The sequence below is a fragment of the Lissotriton helveticus genome, chromosome 9 (assembly GCF_964261635.1).
Source record: "Lissotriton helveticus chromosome 9, aLisHel1.1, whole genome shotgun sequence".
NCBI classification, from domain to species: domain Eukaryota; kingdom Metazoa; phylum Chordata; class Amphibia; order Caudata; family Salamandridae; genus Lissotriton; species Lissotriton helveticus.
In genome coordinates, this window is record NC_136070.1 from 63,873,405 (window position 1) to 63,895,800 (window position 22,396).

A 22,396-nucleotide genomic window follows, 5' to 3' on the forward strand; every position below is an offset into this window, starting at 1 on the left:
GAAGAGGGGGTCCGGGCGGGGCGGAGCGCGGATGCCAATGAAGAGGGGGGGGGGGGTCAGGGTGTTTGGAAGTGGAACAGAGCCGGAGGCCGCCAAATCCCTGCCAGGGGCCGCCACGCAAATATGTATCCATCCTCAGAGGATTATTATATTAAGGATATATATTGGCGTGGTGGCCCCTGGGGTTAGGTGGCCCTGTGCAGGTGCACAGCTTGCACATGCCTAAGGCCGACCCTGTTGGTCATTCAATGAACCAGGCTCTCCCTTACTCGTTCATCACGAGGCTCTTCACGAAACCTTACAATGATCAATCTCAGCAGATTTGTGAACAGGAATAATCGTCCTTCGACACAAGAACTGGAGTTTAAGAAAGCATTTATTGGTACAGAACCATTGCTCTAATACTCTCTATTAGTTGATCTATAGCGGGGTGTCCATCATAGGTCCAAGAGGGTCAGATCCAAGCCAGTCTGTCAAGAAAGTCCAATAAGATAAATGTATATTCAGTGGGGGGGTAAACTTAACTAATTTAGAAACACAGGGTCTCATTCACAAAGGTAAACTTACACTTCTGTGGAAGTTTCCTATTGTTTGCCATCTACAAAGGTATTTTACTAGTAGTATCTTTACGACTGCGGAGTCTCATCACATAAAAATATAGGACTGTCCTCTCTTTTTATGTGCAGAGACTCCAGAGTCGTAAATAAACTTTTAGTAAAATACCTTTGTGAATAGGAAACAACCGTAAACATCCACGAACGTGCTAGATTGTCCATAGTGGCTAGATTGAAAATCTGCCATGGATTTGTCCCTTCTGGACCTAGGGTGGGCACCCGTGCTTTATAGGAATATGAATTGTAGTTGTGGGGGCAATATCAAACATATTCGCCACGTACGTCTACTGTAAATAAGATGGCTAAAACAGCTTAGATTATGGACCTAAACCGCACCCGATGTGGTAATTGTTACCCTATTAAATCATATAATCAAATATCTATGATAAACAACAAACCATTATTAACATGGCTAAGAGTTTTATAATAGCAATTATAAAACTCTTAGCCATGTTAATAATGATTGTAATTTGTTTCTCAAATGTGTCCGGTTAGAATTGATGAATTTTGAAAGTGACTATTGCACTATACGTGCTGTGACGAGTAAACATGTACTAACACAGAAGTATTATAAATATTGTTCATTGAGATAAAATTTGTTTAGCGGTTTGTATGAAATAGAAAAATAAATATTAAATACATTTTCAATTTTGGTTTGTTGTTTATCATAGATATTTGATTATATGATTTAATAAGGTAACAATTACCACATCGTGTCTGTTTAGGTCCATAGTTTTATGTATGTTTCCTAAATATTCTTCATTCAACTGACTTGTTTATCCCGGTTTAGGAATCTTAGTCGGGGATACCTCTTGTTTTCACAACTAAGACAGCTTAGAGCCACCGTATCGAATATGGACATGAGTGTTCTATGGGAGGATCCTAAAAATAAAATTTTACCTTCTAAACAGATCTTGAAGGCCAAATACTGGGAAATGGCCCAGAAGATCTAGTGAGAAACTGTGAGCCCTCTTCCCTTATAGGGCGTTTCCTGAGTTGCAAATGTATACCTGAGCTAGAGCAATATTGGGACATTATTACGAAGCCCTTTGAGCGGAAATTTTACTTCCAGCTCAGGGTTGGCACACTGCCATTAAAAGCTTTTATTAGCAAATGGTCCACATCTAGCAACGAGTTGTGTCCGGTGTGCCAGATTGGCATTGAATCATTGGCCCATTTATTGTTTGAACGCAGTGGTTATAATGCTCCACCGCACACCTGGTTGTCCCCAATATGCAAGCTTTTGGGAACAAGAAGGGCGCAAGTGGCTGAAAGAATCCCCAGAAGTGACAATACAGAAGCGATCGTTGTAGCCATGGCAACATTCCTGGGGTGGGTGTGGGCAATTTGAGCAAGGTCCCAAATAGGAATAATGGCTCATTAACATATAGGTCTGCCTGTCATGTATTTCTGTGTAACTAACCGCTCTTTAGTCTGACCGATATTGAAGACAGTCTGTATAGAAGTATACTTATAAAGATTTTAGCTAATTCATTTTTATATAAAAAACTTTTTTTTAACTTGTATATAGAGTTTTTATGATATACATATCTTTCCATCCTAGAGAGTATGCATTGATTCTGCAAAGACTTTCCATGAATTGTTTGTAGAAGTCTTGTGTATTGTTCTTAAACGTACGTTTTGTGCTTTTATGACTTAATATGTTGAATAAAACTTTTTGGATTGGTTAATAGCACATGTGCACCACCTCCCGTCAGAAATGCACAAGTCACTTCTACTCGTCGTTGCCCAAAATTGCAAAATCAAAACAATCTGCACAAAAACACTGACACTTATCATTTATCTTTTTCAATTTTTTAATAGTTTTGACTGCAAATGTTGTTAGAGCCATACCTCTCCAAGTTTCTGAAAAAATGAAACTATTGTCTTTTAGTGGCTTGTCCTCCATGAACGAACTTTTTCTTTCCACTGTGACACCAATTTCCCTTAGTCTGCAGAGTATGGGAGCGTGCACGCCAACATTTCCACAGGGGATATTTCTGGACCAACTCTGTACAGGCGATAAATACTTGAAGCAAATGCAACAAAAAAATAAAATAAAAATAAGTATTCCAAAACCTCATCCCAAAAGAGTTCACAGAACTAGGGAAGCATGCCCCATCAACTTGGTCCATGAGGTCAGCGCCATCTTGGTTGTAGATTTGTTGGAATGAGGATGCCTAGGCGTGCTAGACCGCGATCTGGTTGGCCCATTCCATGCATACACACACACGGGGGTCAGTCTCGAGAGGGTTGGAGCATTCAAGCATTTCGGTTGAGTCTTTCTTTCTCTTTTGCAGAAGTTTTTTCAAAAAAAGCAATGCTGTTTTTCCACTGAAACGGCTTGCAGCCGATCACAGCTGCAAAATGGCGGTGAGCTGGAAACACAATTGCTTAGTTGCCCCTCCCCTCCCCCCGCCCCACTCCCTCCCGCATCCAATCCCAGAGTCTCATGCAGATGAAATGGAACGCACTAGTCCAGGTGTGTCATTGTGACCTCTGGGTCAAAATCATGTGGCCTGCAGCAGCTCCCACTGTTGGCTTGTTAAATCGGATTGACACGGGTTGGTCACCACCCGGGATGACTGGTTGTCGAGGCAGAGACCGCTGAGGAAGTGCTGGAGGAACAACCCCTTTAGTTTCCATTTCTGGAGAGAGGAGAAGAACAAACAGGTCAATATCTTGAAATAAACAGGAAATAGTTTTATTGGGAGAGATTTGATTAGATATCTGCAAATTATTTTTTTTAAAGTCTGGGACACATACGGGGGAGGGCACTGGTGGAAATGGAGATGACTAGATGTGGCCATCAATTGAGATTTCTTTGGAAGACGAGGCACAATAAGAATACAAAGCTATTTGTCCTACAACGTAGCAGAAACAGCAATGAATAAAATAAAGACGAAGAAGAGAAATTAAGAAAAATAATAATATTAATATAAAAGATAAGATCAAGAGGAACAGAAAGTAAAATAAAAAATGAAGAGCATTGGGATCAAGAAAGACAAGATGTTTAATATAGAACTGTGGATGGAAGAAAGAAAAAAGATTCTCAATAGAAAAAAATTGCATACAATAATGTAAAGAAAAGTAAGTGCAGCCCAAACAAAAAGCACAGAAAGAGATTAATAGAAAGAGGAACCACGAGAATGAAAGAAAGGAAAGGAAGAAGTAAGGAAAGAAGCAAGAAAGGAATGAAGGAAAGACATCAAGAAAAAAGGGTGAAGAAAGAAAGGAAGGAATAAGTGTAGGAGGGAGGAGAATGAAAGAAAAGAATAATGGAAAAATGAAGATGGGAAAGATGATAAAAAAAGAACTTAAAAAAAATCCAAAAACATAGTAAGCTAGGATTGAAACAGAAAAAGAAGGCTGAAAAAACATGGATGGAGATAAGATTATACAGAGCAAGAGGAGTGAGCCAATAACATCAGAAGTCCAACAAACAGCACTGAAACCTGCCTACTTAGCAATTGTGAGCTTTTAGGTCACTGGCATGTGAGAGAAATGTAAGGGTTAAAGTGGTTCTGCCCACAACCCTGCCCCTTTGCACCTTCTGAGTTTGTTTGTGTTCCTCAGTCTTCCCTTTCTTGGCTCTTTGAGGTTGATCTCCGTCTCTTCTCAGAGACAGGATCTAAAAGTCATCGATTCTCGTTTTTGCCGCAAACCGCCCAGTCAATAAATAGTGATTTCCTACCATAGCTGACATGGTTTGAGGAAGAGCTGTCTCCTGGCCTCCTCTATTGGATGTTTGTGACCTCAGAGAGTCTGACAGCTGAGGCCTCCCTGGTCCTGCCAATATCATTAGCAGCTCAGATATTGATCCAGCACTTCTTACTCGCTGAATAAATAAAAGGCAAGGCCAGGGGGTTCATAAGAATGGACCGACAAATGCACATCGCGGAGACATATCACCCACAGTCGAATGGGCTTGTTGAGCGTAGACTAATGACGTGCTGCAAGGTTTGAATGTGCTGAAGTGGAATTTATTCCTACAACAGCCTATGTTCCTGCTCGGAGATCGCTATATCCGACTGAGGGCTTTCCCTACCCGAGTCCTCTTCTGTCTCAAGGAAATGGCCTAGTAAGAAGATACAATCTCTGAGCTTCTCAACTACTCTGAACTAGCTTTTTTCTAATAAAATCAGCAAATTGGTTTCTCCGCCCTGCTGGCTTGACCTAGACATAACGGGGAATCCCACTGCAAAGAATTGAATGCCACCTACTGGTGAAGTAATAAGGCCATGTATCCAAGACTCTTTGGTCACAGACTCCCATAGCATGGACAGGCCGAGCACCAGAACATCGTATCTCCAAAACCAATTCATTTTCCTTTCAAGGATACAGTAGAGAGCAGCAGCAGTTATCCAGCAACATTACACATAGAAGAGACTCACTTCCAGCAGTTCTCGCCGAGGGCAATTTGGTGATGGGTTGCAACCTATATGGTGCAGCCTGTCCTTGGTGATGGGTAGCCACCTGCAGGGTGCAGCCTGTTCTTCATTATGGGTTCATGTGAAAGTAAAATGTCCTGACGCAATGTAATAAGAGGCCTGGATGGGCACAATTATTTTGGATATTTGGACAGCTTTTTCGTGATTAATGAAGTCAAGATGGATAATTTATGAACACTTCCAAATAAAATGAATTTACAGTTGAAAAGTTGGTAACACATTTTTTTGATGCAGTGCGAATGGGTTTGCGACACAGTTATGTTGCATTCTTTTGACTTCATTATGGGTTGCCAACTGCAGGGTGCAGCCTTTCCTTGGTGATGGGTTGCCACCTGCAGAGTGCAGCCTGTTCTTGGTTATGGGTCACCACGTGTAGTGTGCAGCCTGTTCTTGGTGATGGGTTGCCATATGTAGGGTACAGTCTGTTCTTGGTGATGGGTCGCCATCTGTAGGGTACAGCCTGTTCTTGTGATGGGTTGCAACCTGCAGGGTGCAGTCTGTTCTTGTGATGGGTTGTCATGTATAGGGTGCACCCTGTTCTTGGTGATGGGTTGCCACCTGCAGGGTGCAGCCTGTTCCTCGTTATGGGTTGCCACCTATAGAGGGCAGCCTGTCCTTGGTTATGGGTCGCCACCTGTAGAATGCAGTCTGTCCTTGGTTATGGGTTTCCATCTGCAGGGTGCAGCATGTTCTTGGTGATGGGTGGCCACCTGCAGGGTGCAGCCTGATCTTGGTGATGGGTGGCCACCTGCAGGGTGCAGCCTGTTCTTAGTGATGGGTGGCCACCTGCAGGGTGCAGCCTGATCTTGGTGATGGGTTGCCATCTGCAGGGTGCAGCCTGTTCTTGGTGATGGGTGGCCACCTGCAGGGTGCAGCCTGTTCTTGGTGATGGGTGGCCACCTGCAGGGTGCAGCCTGTTCTTGGTGATGGGTGGCTACATGCAGGGTGCAGCCTGTTCTTGGATGCCATCTGCAGGGTGCAGCCTGTTCTTGGTGATGGGTGGCTACATGCAGGGTGCAGCCTGTTCTTGGATGCCATCTGCAGGGTGCAGCCTGTCCCTGCCATTGGATCAGACACAGCAACCTGCAAACGCACCCTCACGTAGTGCCATGCTGTGTCCCAACCAGGGAATCCTTGTGGAGGAAAATTACATGGAGTGTACAGCACTGGAAGTTGTGTTGAACACTACCCTTCTGAAGAGATTCAGTCTGCGCCACCTAAACAGACCCTCCTCATCCCATACACAGATCCCAATGTCCACTTAGTGACCACTCTAAAAAAAATGTGGATGCTAGCGGAGCTGTGATCCTCGGTGTGAGGTATATAGACAGTGATGGACTAATATGGATTGACAGTTTCTCTCTGCATTGACCATCTGCATCTTCTTATTCACCGCATCACGCAATCATGGTTTCCTCTCATCCATGTAAATGATTGTTGCCTGTTCTCGGAGTATCCTGGATGCACCAGGTCTGGTGGAAAAACCGAATAATCCATAAAGTAAAAATATCTGCCCCGGGACAGTAGGATCGCAAGCGTCATGAAGTCCGCACACTGCCTACCCAACTTTATCCTCTAAGCAAAGTAGCCAAAGCTACATTTATCCCTTTTGTGTCTTTTTTTAAGAGCAAAGGCTATAAACTCTTGCAAGATAGGAACTGGAAAGTAAAAAAACCCTGTAGAGCACACCGTTGTTTCTTTTTTACTCCTAGGTATGGAGCCTCACATGTATTCTTCATTGGCTCTCTGCCATTGGGCATATTCAAGAGTCTTTTCCTCCAATCACTGCACCAAGACTCTCCCTCTCATGAATCTCATTGGCTGCTCGGACTTCAGTTTTGTTACCAGGCATGCAATAAAGAAGGTAAGAAGATACAGATTGACACCTCGAGTAAATATTGGCTTTTCTCATTGTCGTGGAAGTTATTTATGCCAATAATTTTAAGTAGAGATATATTTAGGCTTCCTCGCGAGAGGGGAAGCCTTCTACATTCAGAGATGTGGACTGGTAGGATCTCCTGCCTTGAGGGTCCCTCCAGGCTGTATCTATATGCCTGGGGCTGTTGTCATCATCCTCTTTTTAAAGGCCCTGCCTGGCCAGCAGGGACCATGGTCATCCCTGAAGTCTACCACCTTGGCTCTCCCTTCAGCATACATGTGGATGTTTGTATGCTCTCCTATTATTTGCGCGCTCGGGTGCTCGCTCAGGGCTGCGGTAATGCACCACAGGCTCACCACCAACACAACCGAAGATACACATGCTGTCATCCATTCAAGCCGTGTTTCAGAGCCCACTCATACACAGCAAGAAGGGTTCAAATGCATGTGTCATCAGTTTCACCAGGCTCCTAACATGGATCACAGTATTCCCGAAGCTATTGGTAGAAACCATTAGGGCAGAATAGCATCTTCAGCCTTGGTGTAGCAAAGGTGCCATGAGCCTTGATGCAAACAAGGAAAATGCCCCCCCACCCCTTGGTTTGCCATGCTTCTGCTGACATAAAAATTTATTCTATACACATTCCAACAGAATAGCCCTCCTAGCTGTCGCTATGGGATCGGAGCCTGTAATCTGCAGGTGACTCAGTGCCTACGGCATAAATCCAACTCACTAATTAATTTCTGAATTTTCTGAAGATCTTTTCTACAACACACAACACTTAGGGTCTCACTAGGAGTTTGGCGGTCCTACAGCGGACTCTGTAAGCTGTCTGCTGTAGGACCGCCAAACCTGTGGAGCGACCGCCCGCCAGATCCAGTTCATTCCTGGACTGGCGGACGGTCCTGCAGCAGTCTGACAGCGGCGGTCTGTTAGGCTCATAGAAGAGCCTAACATGCAGACTGCCAATCTCAGAGTGCCGACTGCACCTCCCTGCACGGTGTGGCATACAGGCCACCCCGTGCAGGATCTATGGGTCCAACCTAAGTGGGGCACTACATGTGCCCTCTCTGCATGCACCCCAAGGCCCATAGGCACAAGTGGGCCCTCTCCGCCACCCTTTTCATGGCAGTCTCACTGCCATGAAAAAGGCGGTGGAGAGGCAACTCAAAATATGCTAGGTGGTGCCGCGGTGACACCAACAGCATATTTCTTCCTCTGACAGCTGCAAGACTCCCGCTGGATCCTTGATTCCAGGCAGTGACATCGGTCCTGTTGCGTTCTGACGGCCACACTATTAATACTGCAGGTTGGACCGCCACAGCGAGTACGGTGGTCCAATGAACCGCCCTACTCGTAATAAGGCCCTTAGATAAAATTTAGAGTCTTTAAGAATGTTGTTTTCTTTGTAGAATGATGTCCCCTCCCTCATTAAGACCCCTAAATCTCCAACTGTCCTCTACCTACCCGATACTCCACAAACCCCTCACTCCCATGTTTGACATACCTTATCTTATGAGTCGGGCTCATAAGAGTATCCTGTAAAGGATGCCGACTGCCAGACTGTATGTTGGCCAGATTGGGGAACTGGTGTCTCTCTTCTGCTCTTTTGTTTCCATTGAGAGATTCCTCCTAATGCTAACAGGGGGGACTTATGTGTACACTCAAGAGCAGCTCAGTTGTATCTCTTACCTGAACCTGACCTACTTAGACTAAATGCTGACCGACGTAAGTACCTGCAATACTGTTGTCCTGATAATGACCAAATTGAAACAACAAGGGGGTCTAAACGTCAGCAAATTTATTATCCCCGTTTTTTTCTTGAACAAATTATATAAAATGCATACTATCTATGCTCTTCTAAGTATCTGGTGCATAAATCAGGGGTTCTAAGCCTGTGATCTGAGGACCCCTGGGTCCTGGAGGCCTACACAGAGGGTTTGCAACTGTTACACAAAAGTAAATAATATTTATATTACTCAATTAAAATGAAAGAAGGATTTAAAATGTTAAAATTTGAAAACATTTTCAATATTTAATTGTGAATTACACAACATGTTTTGCTATTTGAGCTTTTGTTTGGTGTGTACTTGTTTTTTTGTGGATTGTTTTGAGCTCCAAATCTTAGCAATTGCTTAGACCGGGGGTCCCCAGCTTTCAATAATGACTCAGTGGGGGTCCCCGGCTTCCAATAATGACTCAGTGGGGGTCCTCGGATTCCAATAATGACTCCGTGGGGGTCCTTGGATTCCAATAATGACTCAGGGGGGTCCTCGGATTCCAATACTGATTCAGTGAAGGGTCCCCCGGCTTCCAATATTAACTCGAAGGGGGTTCTCGGAATCCAGTAATGATTCAGTCGCGGTCCGCAGAAGTCAAAAGGTTAAGAACCGCTAGCATAACTGACTGGGTTTTTTATCCTGTACTTACCCTACACTACCCACACTATCAATTGCACTATTTATTATTTTCAATCATTCCTTAAGTTGCATATCGATATTCTCACAGGAGAATAGCCTGTGGAAAATAAATCAGTGTTCAACAACCACAATTCATTCAATGATCACTACAATTGTTGGTTACACAGTCATATAGATTTTAAATCCTACTGAAATAACTCCATGGAGCATGTTCTCCTTGACAAACTTATATCCACGTCCCTTGTGGAATTACTGTGTTTCCCAGCCCTTTGTGAGGTAGAGGAAGGTATGGGGTGTCGTGGTACCTGTCTGGCATCCTTCTGGTTGCACGACTCCAGCATGATGAGGGACCCGGTGGAGAAGGACGCCACCGAGAGACACTTGTCCTGCTGTCTGATCAGGGGGTCACTGAAAACCCATTCCTGGAAAGATGGAAACAGATGGAGTTGGCTTTAGCGAAACATCTACACAGTATCAAGCGGGAGGATAGACATTGTGGTTCTAAATGGGCCATGGACAAAAACACCTATCAAGGAGAAACATTTCTTAACCTCTTCCATGCTCATGATGAGCCCAGCTCGTCATGAGTCACAGTGGAGCTTTGCTCATGACGAGCTGTGCTTGTCATAACCGCCGCGGTCTGCCCACGCGTGATTGATTCCCCGCCTGGGCGGGCAAATTAATCAGTGGGCGGAGTCGTGACGAGCCCAGCTCGTCATGAGCACAGCTCCACTGTGACTCATGATGAGCTGGGCTCGTCCCGAGCACCGCAGCGTCACGGCCCCCTTCCCCCCGCACCTTGGGGGAATTACCCCTGCGGCGAAAGGGTTAAACATACAGAATGTCAAGGAGCAATAGAATCTTCCAGGGCACGTCCAAAGGAGAGTGACCACTGGGGCCATTGAAGGAGCAAGTGAGTGCTGAGTAGCAAAGTGAAGACAGGGCGGGAAGGGGTCTCTAGTGGGGCAAATTGAAGAAATAAGAACATTTTTAGTGGAGCATCAACGAGGAAGAGACTTTAGTGTGGTAAAGCAAAGAAGTGGAGCACACAGATTGGAAAAGTGTTGGAGGCTTTCTACCTTGTTATTTATTTTATTTTTTTCTGAGAAAAGAGATTGGTTTATTTTTTTATTAAAGCTTCTAATTGCATCTCCCCGAAATCCCATTGAATTTGTAGGGTTTTTCTTTAACATAAATTAGGTGCAGTGCTCTGTGGAAAGCAATTCCAACTGTGACACAAAACTAAAGTAATCATAGGGGTTAACACTTTGCCCCAACCACATAATGCTAAACTTGAAACCCTTAATCCTCGACCCTATATCTTTAAGACATTACCTGTAGCCTGTTCACCATAGACTTAACCCCATACCACTAAACCTACACATAACCACATAATCGCAGCCCTATAACCCAATCTGCTAACCATTAACCCAATTATTAAGCCCATAATAGTAGTTTCTTCACCTTGTGCCCTATACCCTTAAACTTGTACCCCAAACGCTTAACTCCTTACCCATAACACGTAACCCTATGTACTAAAGCCCTAACCCGTAACCCCCTAGCACCACACCATTAACCCCTATATCATTAACCCTTTCCATGAACTCTATACCATACACCATTACCTCATATCCCATACCCTCAAACCCAACCTTTAACTCTGTACACATAACCCCAACACACACACTATACTAGGCCCGTGTGAAATGTAAATTGCACCGGAGTAATTTACGTAAGTGAAGGAATTTTCCATAACGCTTTTTCTGCCAAATTCCCGAAGTTATACTACTATGCCATATTGCGTAATTATGCAAATTGATGTCACTTTGCCCACATTTTGAGTTATTATGCGAAAGCAAAGTATGCAAGTTTCGCACACTCCTACTCTATAAAGCATACCCTTATCCCTATACCTTTAACCCCAAACCTTACATTGTAAACCCTTACATACTATACCCTTAATCTCCAACCCAAGACCCCAAGCCACTAGCTCTGTACCTTTAACCCTATAGCCCTAACCCCAGCCCTTAACGCCATTAACAACTATAACATGTCAGTGCTTAATTTGTAAAAAAAATAATAAGTGGTGGGTCCCTGGTCAGGAAACCACTTCAGTTTGCACCACTTGTTGCCTCTACCAGAGCTACCAATGACAGCACCAACACACTACTGATCATCACTCTCTTAAACATGTGACAATTCCAGGCCCCCAAAGCTATAAATCGGCCTGGGTGGTAGATATTAGTAATTTTTTATTGTGTATTGAATTAATAAACAGCTTTTGTCCTTATCTCTAAATTTCACTGACCGTGCCATCATGTGCAGACTAGCATAAGTACTGGTGCTCACAATTAAGCACCGGTGCCCAGCACCGGAAACCACTGGCTCAAATTAAGCAATGTATCTTGTAGTCTGTACACCTGACCGCTTTTCTCCATTCGGGCTTCAAAATATTTTTATTTTTGGAACACTTTGGGAAAGATTCTTTTTCTATGCCTTCATGTTAGAACTAATAATTGGGACATGTTATTTTCAGTAGTGTTGTTTTAAATGTTTTGAGGCAAACCCGTAGGAGGCGACTCTTTTGTAACTACCAGGGCCGGACTGAGAACCAAAACTGGCCCTGGCAAAGTGCTCGGCCGGCCCCTTGGGGGTGCGACCGAGCTCCTTGCCGGTGCCGGTTTTCGGCCGCCTATGTTACAGGGCCGATTTTGCAGCTATGCTGCAAAAATGGCCCTGTAACGAAAACGGACCCCAGGGCCCAAAACCGGCCCCCACCCTTGCGGCGCACCGGGGGATTGCCCGGTTCCCGCAATGGCCAGTCCGGGCCTCGTAACTACGTCAAGTAGAAGAAGTCTCTTTTCTGCAACGTCAAGACGATTAGTGTCCTTTATGGCACATGCAAGGAGGAATGAAGACCAGTGTCATGCGTGACACATTTCAAGGAGAACAGTGTCTAGTGTGGCAAAGACGGGGAAGGACAGTGCTTAGTGTCTCCAAGTCAATAATGGCTGGTGTCGTATAAGGCATATTTAGGGCCCGACTGGGAACCACAACCGGCCCAGGCAAGGTGCTCGGCCGGACCACGGAGAAGTGGGGAGGGGTGCGGTCGAGCTGTTTGCCAGGGCCGGTTTCGGACAATTTTGTTACACGGGGCCGATATCACAGCTATGCTGCAAAACAGGCCATATAACAACAAAAACGGCTCTCCAGGGACCCAAAACTGTACCCCACCCTGGGGGCCCACCTGGGAAATGCCTGTTGCCCGTTAGGGTCATTCCGGCCCTAGGCATATTTAAAGGGTGAAGAATGTCTTATAGTGTTTTTTGGTTTTTTTAAAGGGGAAGAGTGTTTTGTTTTTCAAAGACAAGAATAACTAGTGTTGTGTGCCTCGAAGGAAGGGACAAAGTGTCTTTTGACGCACATTCAAAGACAAAGAGTGTCTTGTGTGGCAAAGACGAGGAATGGGAGTGGCTAATAGAGATGGAACTTGGGTTTGGGTTTCAAAGTCATTTGGAAAGTCCTGTGAGTGACAAAGTAAAGGAGGGACCGCTTTGTTTTCAGTAGCGGCCCGTCCTAATTGGCAGAGGGGCTATGCCCCTCCTTTTGCTCATCAAGGGGAGTGTCTGTCAGGTTGAGCAAAGGTCAGTCAGGCAGAACACTTTATTTTCAGGTCAGGCAGCCAGGAGCAAGACATGCATTAAATACGCAGGCGCTTGTCTCCCTGAGCAGAACTTTGCGCGGCTGGCGATGTCACAGCTCCGGTGGGCATGACTTCCTCAGCCTCATGTAAAGGGGAGCATCACTGATTGCCTCTGACCTGAGCACTGCAGCCCTGCAGCGCCCAGGGCTAAGTGTCGATCACTGACACCTCGTAACAGAGTGGGGTGGGGTCAGCAGTCTCACTGACCCCACCCCACTTTGTGATGAGATAGGGACTGCTGCCTCACTGCTGCTGATCTAATGTCAGCCAATGACAGAAGGCAGCAGTCCCAACCCTCCTGGGACTTCGGAGGCAGACCTGCTCAGGTAAGTGTGATATTTTTTCTTTAAATGTTATGTGCATGCATGTATGTATGGATATTTAGGAGTGAGTGTTGTGAATGGATGCTTGTGTGTGCGCGTGTGTGAATGCATGGGTGCACATGTGTCCCGTTCCCCATCCTGCTAAAATGTCAGTGTAGGTAGTATTTGTGCGCCAAAGACCTGGAGGACGTATGTCTTGTGTGGTAATGTCAGGGATGATGAGTGTGTCGGGTGGTGAACCATGCAGACATACCTGGGCAGCCGGAGGGTTGTTCACCGTCCCTTTACAGATCCCCACGCTCACGAGAGAGTTCCCTGCCGTGTCCTCTCCCCGGGATTCGAGGCAGAATGTTCCCTGCCTAATGATGCCCGGTATCACCTCCTTTTCAGGAACCCTTAGAAAAAAATCAAAATCAGAGATGTAATACATCCCACTGTTGAGACATCCCAGTGATTGTGATTAGCAGGGGTAGAGTTTTTGGTGTGGGGGCTTACATCGATATAGCGCCAATAGGCCCAACAGGGTGTTGTGAAGCACATCTTGAGATTGATATACTGGGGGCGAAACCAGCTAATGTTTTTCGCCCCCAGTATATCTTCACTTCCAGAGGAAATGAAAGCTGTCAGGTTTTCCTAGAACAGGATCCTTGTCATGTGAAAACTAAGGGCCATATTTACTAACATTCTGCATCATGGTTGCACCACTTTTGTGGTCCATCCATAACGCTAAATGAGAGTAGATATTTACAAAGCCATGCTACGGGCGATTTGAGCTTCAATGCATGGCTTTGTAAAAACATTGTAACGCAATGCAGCAGCTTGCGCTGCGCTGTATTGCGTTACATATCATTCTGGGAGACGTTCCGCGGGTGGAACATGGGCGTTCCCATGCATCCACCCATGGATTCCATGAAATCCCAGATTCGCAAAGGTTTGGAAATCTGGGATTGCATGAAATCGCTACGCCTCCCAGAGGATGGCGTAACGAGGAAACAATCTGTTTTTCTCCTAGTTATTTCCTAGATGTGAGCGGCAATGTGCAGCACACATAGAAAGAGTAAAATGCCTTCAGAGATTGTTTTTGTGCAGGAAGGTATCCCTTGGTATTCTCCTTGCAACACAGGCATACTTGCACCTTGGTGCTAGGCTGCCTGAAGTGCGCCAGCGCAAGCAGAGAGCAGAATTGCTCCATTTCTTTGTGAATGTGGAGCATTTCTGCCCTCCCTCTTTCTTGCACAGCACAGTAACTTTGCTTGCTGCCCTGCACGAATGTTTAGTAAATATGCCCCTAAATGTGGTCAAAATGCCCTCCCTGCCTGCATCACATGGCAGTAATTTTGGAGTTTAAATACCTTTGAACCCCAACGGGCAGCATAAAACAAAGATCTGTATATGTACACGGTCTCTTTTACCAGTGAATTAATTATCAAATAGACATCCAGCTCTTCACATATCTTTGATTTGCTTGGATCTCAACATATACAGATAGACATTAGTCAGGTTTTCAAGACCTGTCTCTTTGATGTACAGTCCGTGGACTGTATACAACATCTTGGTGCTCTCCTGAAGAAGGCGGTTCAACGCCGAAACGCGCATAGAGACTGTCACCGTTTCTACTTGTATTGTTGAAAATCTCTGTCAGACTTTTGTATATGTACATTTATGTGTTTTAAAAAAATGTTTTAGAATCATATTGTGGCTAGTTTAAGTTGTAATTCTTACACTGCCTTTTTTATACAATTAATTTTTGCCCTGCCTCTTACCCTTAGGCAAAATCCCAATTTAGCTACCTTTAGGAAATGTCTAAAGACTCATCTGTTCTTGACCATGTAGACATCCTGCACTGCCTGATGATCTTTTTTCTGGATATAGCTTTGGTATGAACAAAAGTGCGGAGATACCCCTTCGGGGGTCGAATTTCTGCGCTATAAAAGCATAAAAATAAATAAATAAATAAAATTGTATTATTCTGGAGTAATTTCTGTAATGTATAAAATGTAATGTAAAGCTTGCAATGCAAAATTCCTGAAATCATGCTATCACAGCACAGTACGTAATTAATTTATGGCAAAATTATGGTATGGACAGAAGGTCGACCAACCAGAAGGTGCTCAGCTGTTTTTTTGCAGCAGCTGTGTCTTGGATGCATCTTCGCATCAACAATTTCAGTTGAGGGTGCAAGTCGAACTAAAATTCAGTGCTATATAATGGATTAGCATTTCGTGTAATTGTGTGTAATTTCCACAAAATTCCAGGTAAATAGGCGAAAGAACATTATGCTAATTTCACCCCCTCCCCCCGCCCCCCAGTGACAATCCGGCCTGCCAGCAAGGGATCCTTCCCTCTTGCAAGAGTGCACTTACTTGAGCTCCGGGTACACATTCTCCAGATACCACTGGAAGGGTTTGCACTTCATTTGCTGGCGCAGCTCCATCCGCTCCGCGATGCTGAAACAGAAAGTGGCGCTATTAGGTACCGTGTCCAGGGGGCATGGGGCACATATCAGCTCAAGCACAGAACGGGCATGTCAAAGCAGGTGCAATCTGTAGGTTGATGTACTCTTCAAAGAAGCACTGCAGTCCCTATTTTCTTTTATTTGTAAGCAGTTTTCTATAGCGTGAACTCGACCCGAAGGTATTGGAGTGTTTTACATTAGCACCAGTTACATTAACTAAGGACACATTCACTTTTTATAGGCATGGGGAGATTAAGTGATTTGCCCAGAATCACAGGTCGTGGAGCCAACACTGAGACTTGATCCCGCTTACCCAGTTCCAAATTTGGCATGCTCTATTTGGTACGCCACATCCCCTCCCCATGTAGGGTGGGGGCTGTTCCCGTTGCTTCCTCCAAGTTGGTACTAACCCTGGGCAAAGCACATCGCTACGCTCGCATAGTTTGCGAAGTTTGCACAACTTCGCACTACGCAAACTGCATGTAGCACAGTGCAAACACACGTAGCGTAGTGCAGCGGTCATTTTTTGCTTGCTTGCGGTCCTCAACGTCAAGTTGTCGACCGCGAGCAAGCAAAATGACATCCTGGCGAGACTTTCTCCTCGTTCGCGATCAGCAACATCAAGTTGCCGATCGAGAGTGTGGAAAATAAACCTCCCGGTGAGCTTCTCAACGCGGGAAGGTCAGGTTTCTCATTGCGAGTGGTCGCGCATGCTCGCGACCGCTCGCGATGAGAAACTACCTGTTCGCGTTGAGAAAACTGCCGCTCGAGTAAAAATCTACTCGAGCGGCAGAAAAGTACAGCTTGCACTGTGCAAGATGCCGTTTTCAATGATTGCACAGTGCCGGATGCTTGTCCGTACTGTGCAATAATTGAAAACGGCATCTTGCACAGTGCAAACATGCTACTATGCAGTTCGCATAGTGCTGCGCGTAGCGCAAAGTGCACTTTGCATAAGCTACGTGTAGCGCTACTTTGCGAACTACGCCCGGGGTTAGTTGGTAGCCACTGGTCCCTGCCCTGTGTGGTGGCAGACACTGGCATCTTCCTCTACTGGGGCAGGCTAGCATCGAGTGGTGGTGCTATGTACTGGGTAAGGTGCAGATGTGTCTAATAGGTGCACACCACACCATGTTCCCCCTGCTTCTCCTTTGTGTCACCTTGGTCAAGGCACACTGTTTAAAACTCAGAATACGTGCAGGATTGACTGAGGGTGGTGGGCAGGGTTTCAAATCAGGCTCCTGACACACAGGGCAACGGCTACAGGAAGAGAATTGATTCAAACTCGTCGCAGCCATCTGGATGGATGGCTAACACAACAAAACATTCTTTCTTGCAATAACACCTTACACTGCTGTCTCCTGATATATTGTAATTGCAATTGTATTTATATAGCGCTTACTACCCTAGATGAGGTGTTGAAGTACTTTTTGGTGAGTAGTACGCTACTCCGGAATCCGAAAAGAATTAGTGGTGGATTAGTATAGGAAAATATGTGTTAATTTGAGCAGTGGACATATGAGTCTGTTCATTTGATTAAAAATGATATAGCTATATCCTTTCAGATTATCACTTCAAACTGGAAAGATACTTCGAAGATTTCATATAATGCTTGGTGGAACCTGCTATGTCATCACCATAGACTTGATCGCGCCTTTGCTACTACTGTACCTTTATTGATCAAAAGAGATCTGTTATGGTTGCCTTTAACTGAATTCCTTTCTAGACATGTCCCCTGATTTACCGTGTAGATTTTATTTTTCTTGTTGCCTTTCCTTATTTTTCTTCCTTTTCCCCCTCCCCCTCTCTTTCTCTCTCTCTTCTTTCTCCTTTTCCCCTTCCCTCATCATCAATACCTTTAAAAAGCTTTTTCCCTTGGTACAGTATTTATATCCCATCCTGGGATTGCATTATATACTATTTTTTATATCATTTTCTCTCTACTATTGTCACATGCTTATGTATTGATGTTTTACTTTGTCTATTGGTTTTTCAATAAAGCTTTCTAAACTAAACTAAAAAAAAGGATAATGGAGGGATAGTAGAGGGAAGAGTCCAGAAGGTGTTACCTTGTGGATCATAGTAGTAAAATGAGGCTTGGGGTGAGTAATTTGGAGATCATAGTAGCAAAATTAATTTAGGGATGACTCAGAGTGGAGGTAGAGGAAATATTGAGAGACAGAAGAGGTGAGAAAGAGTAGTGTATTGGAAAGAGTCAAATGTGTTTTTTTCTTCTACAGTAGGCGAGTCAAAGGTGTTTTTTCCTTCTACTTCTTTAGTAGAAGTAGAGTAATAAATATATAGATATATAACTACATAGAAAGGGTGTATGTGTATTTTATTTTTCTTGTTCTACAGTAGGAGTAAAGTAATGAAAATATAGATACATAACTACATAGAAAGGGTGTACATGTGTAAGGAAGATAATATATAGAGATTTAAAGTTGTATTGTACAAACTCAGACTTTCAAGGGCTGCTGTGCTTAAAGATCTTTTTTTTAATAACTATTTTTTTCTTTTTTTTACCCTTGCTCGGGACTGGGGCACTGTAACCTTGTCATGTTAAAGTGGTCTAATCACCTCACTCTAGGGCTGGACCCATTCCAACTTTTCAAGGTATCCACATAAGACATTTGCATGCAATGATTTTAGACAGTGGTTGTGCAGGAAATCTGCCATAGATCCAGACCTCCTGGATCTACGTTGGACACTCCTGCTCAAAACACCTTCAGGAGCTTTCTCACCTTCCAAGGGGTGAAGATAGCATTTGGTGGGCAATGATGGCAGAATGTGATCCAGTGGGAGGCTCACATGATCTTAAGCATCCCTTGGCAATGGCTCAGGCCTGGGGTCCTGAGCGGGGTACCTCTGGCCTGGCAGCGTGCCAGCATTGAAGAAGAGACTACCCTCTGGACACTGAGTGGGGTCTCACTTGTGCCTTACCTCATTCACTGGCTCTGTGGCTCTAGTGAGGTCCATTCGTCGCTCACTCAGTGCCTTGCAGAGGTAGGGGTTCCAAGCGCCTTCCCTTCTCCTCCACCTCTCGCCTTAGGCTGCATTGAAAGTTAAAGAGAGCGGGGTCGCAGGGAATCCGGGAACCCGTGGTTTTCCCATCCAGGTAACTACCCTTGGGTCTCAATGCTCCAAGGGGTCCCAAACGCCCCCATCGGACACCACCCATGGCAGTGTTATTAGGGGATCCCTCCCTAGCCCCACCCCATTTGGCGGCACTGGCCTTAACACACACATTCGAACTCCAAGTGTACTTTGTTTTGGGAAGAAGTTAAAGAGGGGAGCAAAGTAAACATTTCTGTAATTTTACTTTTGTGACGTGCTTACTCGAAAGTACTTAAACACACTAGGAAGACCGGTCCTTAATTCTTCCTGGTCCTCGTTCCTACGGTGTTTGTGTCTTACGCCAGTGGGAGTTATCTGTGTTTATCAACACTATAAGAACAGGTCTGGTCCCATTAGAGTGGGATACTTAACCGCATGCGCGCTAGCGGTTTTCCCGCTGTGCGCTGACTTTTGCGGAAAACTGCGTTACGTGACGAGCCTAGCTCGTCATGAGCATACGACAGGCGTAGCTCATGACGAGCTGAGCTCGTCATGAGCGTAGAAGGGGTTAAACAAACAAACACCCCCCACCTCTGCCCAGGCCTCCTCCCTTTCTTAAAGTTTGTAGCTAAATAGTTAAAGTGATATTAGTATTTTTAAGACAGTTATCCTGGAACAAAATATTTCACATCTCCACTATTGTCCACTCATGGGAGCCCCCTCAGTAGAGTAGTCACAGAGATTATAGTCTTGACCAGTGGTGTCTGTTTGGGCAGGGAGCTCATCTCTCTGCCTCGTCCTCGCTCTCCACCAGCGCGTCGCCCAGTTCAGGGAGGTTGAGGACAACACGCCAGCAGTCACAGTACCACATGGGTATTTACTGTTGCACTTTTTCTTAAATCTGTCCACTGAAGGGGAACTCCCTGACACAGAATACACATTTTATCAGTACAACACAAAAATCCTTTTCAGCCCAGGTATGACCAAAATTAGTACATGAAGTGTGCAAAACAAAACATTATTGTACAAAACAGGGATTTCTACAGGTCCAGGCAAATAGAACTTTGCACCCTGGACTGCTCGCATTCCATTGGAAAATGCCGTTTTTCTGGCCTTTTGCAGTCATTTGGTGCCACCACTAGAGGGAGCCCAAAGACTGCTGCTCTCTCTGGTTGTGCAGCTCACAATTCTTTAGACTGCTTTTCCAGAGTACTGCTAGTAACAGGTTGATATTTGCACCAGACTTAGCCGAAAGAACTGCTTAATTTAAATTTATGAAATAATGCTTTCATTGTTGGAAATTATTTTTAATTAATGGTTTAAGGCGGCAGTGATGGTGGGTGATAAGAATGAAATGTTAAAATGGGGGAGCAGGAGAAACATTAAAAAGGGTTGTTTTAAAATTGTACTGAGGTGTAGCCAGCACTGGTTATGATTTAAGTTTTTATGCATGCTGGGTGTTGGGTGAGCATTTTAGAGAACGGTAGCTAGCCTGAGGGAAGAAGAAACTTGAAAGGGGCAGAGTGGTAGGAAATAAACAGCACCTAAAGTGGAATGGGCAGTCTAATTAAATGGCATCCAAAAATATTTATTGTGAAGCAAATGATTTTTTAATTTATTGTTGGTATTTAAGGCCTTTGTAGTAAATTACATTTATTTTAATTGCTAGTACATGCACCGTTTGTTGATATGTGAAAAGAAGTGTGGGCAAATTGATTAGTGGAAGCACCTCTGTAATAGGACATATTCTAGATGTACAAACAGAAGAGAAAGAAAATGCTACGCACCCAATGGTTGATGTTAATTGTTTTTTGCTATTTAACTCCAAATTGGTTTACATTTAAATTACAAATGATATGCATGAAATTTCCAATGTGCCATCATAGGGTATTCATAATGAAAATAGCTCCTCTGCAGGAAGGAGACTTTCAAACTGATATTTGCAAATAAAAAGCAAAATGTTGTAAGTGGTAAGTGAAACAAGCATTGGCAAAGCCAATAGGTCTCGGCACTGCCCGAGCTATTGGCCTTGTCAAAGTGTATGTCTTTTAGCCATGATGTCTGGCAGCACATCTGCTCTTCGGCATGGCTGAAAGTCACTAAAAGCCCAGAATCAGAGGATGTTGAGCCGATGCAGAGTCTCTTCACCCCCCCATGTTTTTTATTTTATTTTACAGAGTTTTATATAGTGCGAACTTGACCCGAATCGGGTATCAGAGCGCTTTACATAGTACCAATTGCATTACATGAGGACACATTCATTTTTTGATAGGCACGGGGAGATTAAGTGATTTGCTCAGAATCACAGGATGCTCAGCGTCATTGCAGAGACTCAAACCAAGTTCCCCAGATATGAGGTCGACCGCCCTAGCCGTTAGGCAGTTTATTGTCCTGGACCTCCTAACACAGAAAAGCGCTATGACATAGCCTGTGCTGGCCACATCAAAGCGTTTTTTCAGTGGCAAATGTGGAAGTCATAGTAAGAAACAGTTGAGGTGCTTTGCAGCGAAGCGAGGATGTGGCATAACGGCCAGAGCTTCCAACACAGGAACTGGGGAACCAGGTTCGAATCTAGGGTCGGCTGGACAATTTGTGATTCTGGTCAAATCAATTACGCTTCCCCCTCCGTACGACAATGAATGTGTCTTTGTGGGATTTAACTGGTGAGCACTTAAAGCGCTCCAATACCATCTGCTGGTGTTAGCACTATGGCAAGATCGGATCGTGCAAAAATTAAATAAAAGCAGCAGTGATGTGAAGCAGGATGGGATGGGGAGATGCAGTGATGGCAGAGGGCAGGAATAAACAATAATGAAGGGGTACAAATAAAAACCGTAATGAAGCCGCATGAGCTATAAAAAATTAATGTGTCATTGTAGAATGTAACTGGTGAACATGTAAAGCTCTCCAATATCATTGGCTCATGTTCATGCTATGGCAAGACGGAGGATGGAGCAAGCACTCCAATACCATCTGATCATGCAAAAAAAAAAAAACCAAGTGCTGTTCATGTTTTAGGAACTTTGTAAAGAAATGCATTTGTTTATGTACACGAGCATGTATTTTAGTGGTATGTGTGTATGCGTACAAGGGAGACTACGGCAAGACGAAGGGCGGAACGAGCGTCACAACACCATCAAATTGTAACAAAAAGTAAAAAAGTAAAAGCAGCAGCGACAAGAGGGGTAGTGGGGGATGGGTCAAGCAGGGAAACAGGAGGGGATGGGCAGCTGGGCAAGCAATGATGGGAGAGGGCGGGAGGAAGCAATAATGAAGGGGTAAAAAATATAAATTAATTGAAGCAGGATCAGCAGCAAAAATGAGTGTTGTTGTGGAATGTAACTGGTGAGCACTTAAAGTGCTCCAATACCATCGGTTTGTGTTTGCACTAAGGCAAGACAGAGGACGGAGCGAGCGATCTAATACCATCGGAACATGCAAAAAAAAAAAAAAATGTGCGGTTCATGTTTTAACAATTTTTTAAGAAATGCTTT

The 22,396-nt window shown here is 44.5% G+C and overlaps 1 protein-coding gene across 1 annotated transcript in view; it reads right to left on the bottom strand.

Moving 5' to 3' along the window:
* Nucleotides 1-2,413: 2,413 nt before the first annotated feature.
* GALNT16 (polypeptide N-acetylgalactosaminyltransferase 16) overlaps nt 2,414-22,396 on the bottom strand; it is a 539,297-nt gene continuing 519,314 nt past the window's right edge. The window contains exons 12-15 of the mRNA XM_078661985.1: nt 15,754-15,837; nt 13,644-13,785; nt 9,670-9,786; nt 2,414-3,262 (exon numbers count right to left, since the gene is read on the bottom strand). Coding sequence (XP_078518111.1) covers nt 3,125-3,262; nt 9,670-9,786; nt 13,644-13,785; nt 15,754-15,837 — 481 coding nt within the window. The 3' untranslated portion in view covers nt 2,414-3,124. The remainder of the gene's footprint in view (nt 3,263-9,669; nt 9,787-13,643; nt 13,786-15,753; nt 15,838-22,396) is intronic.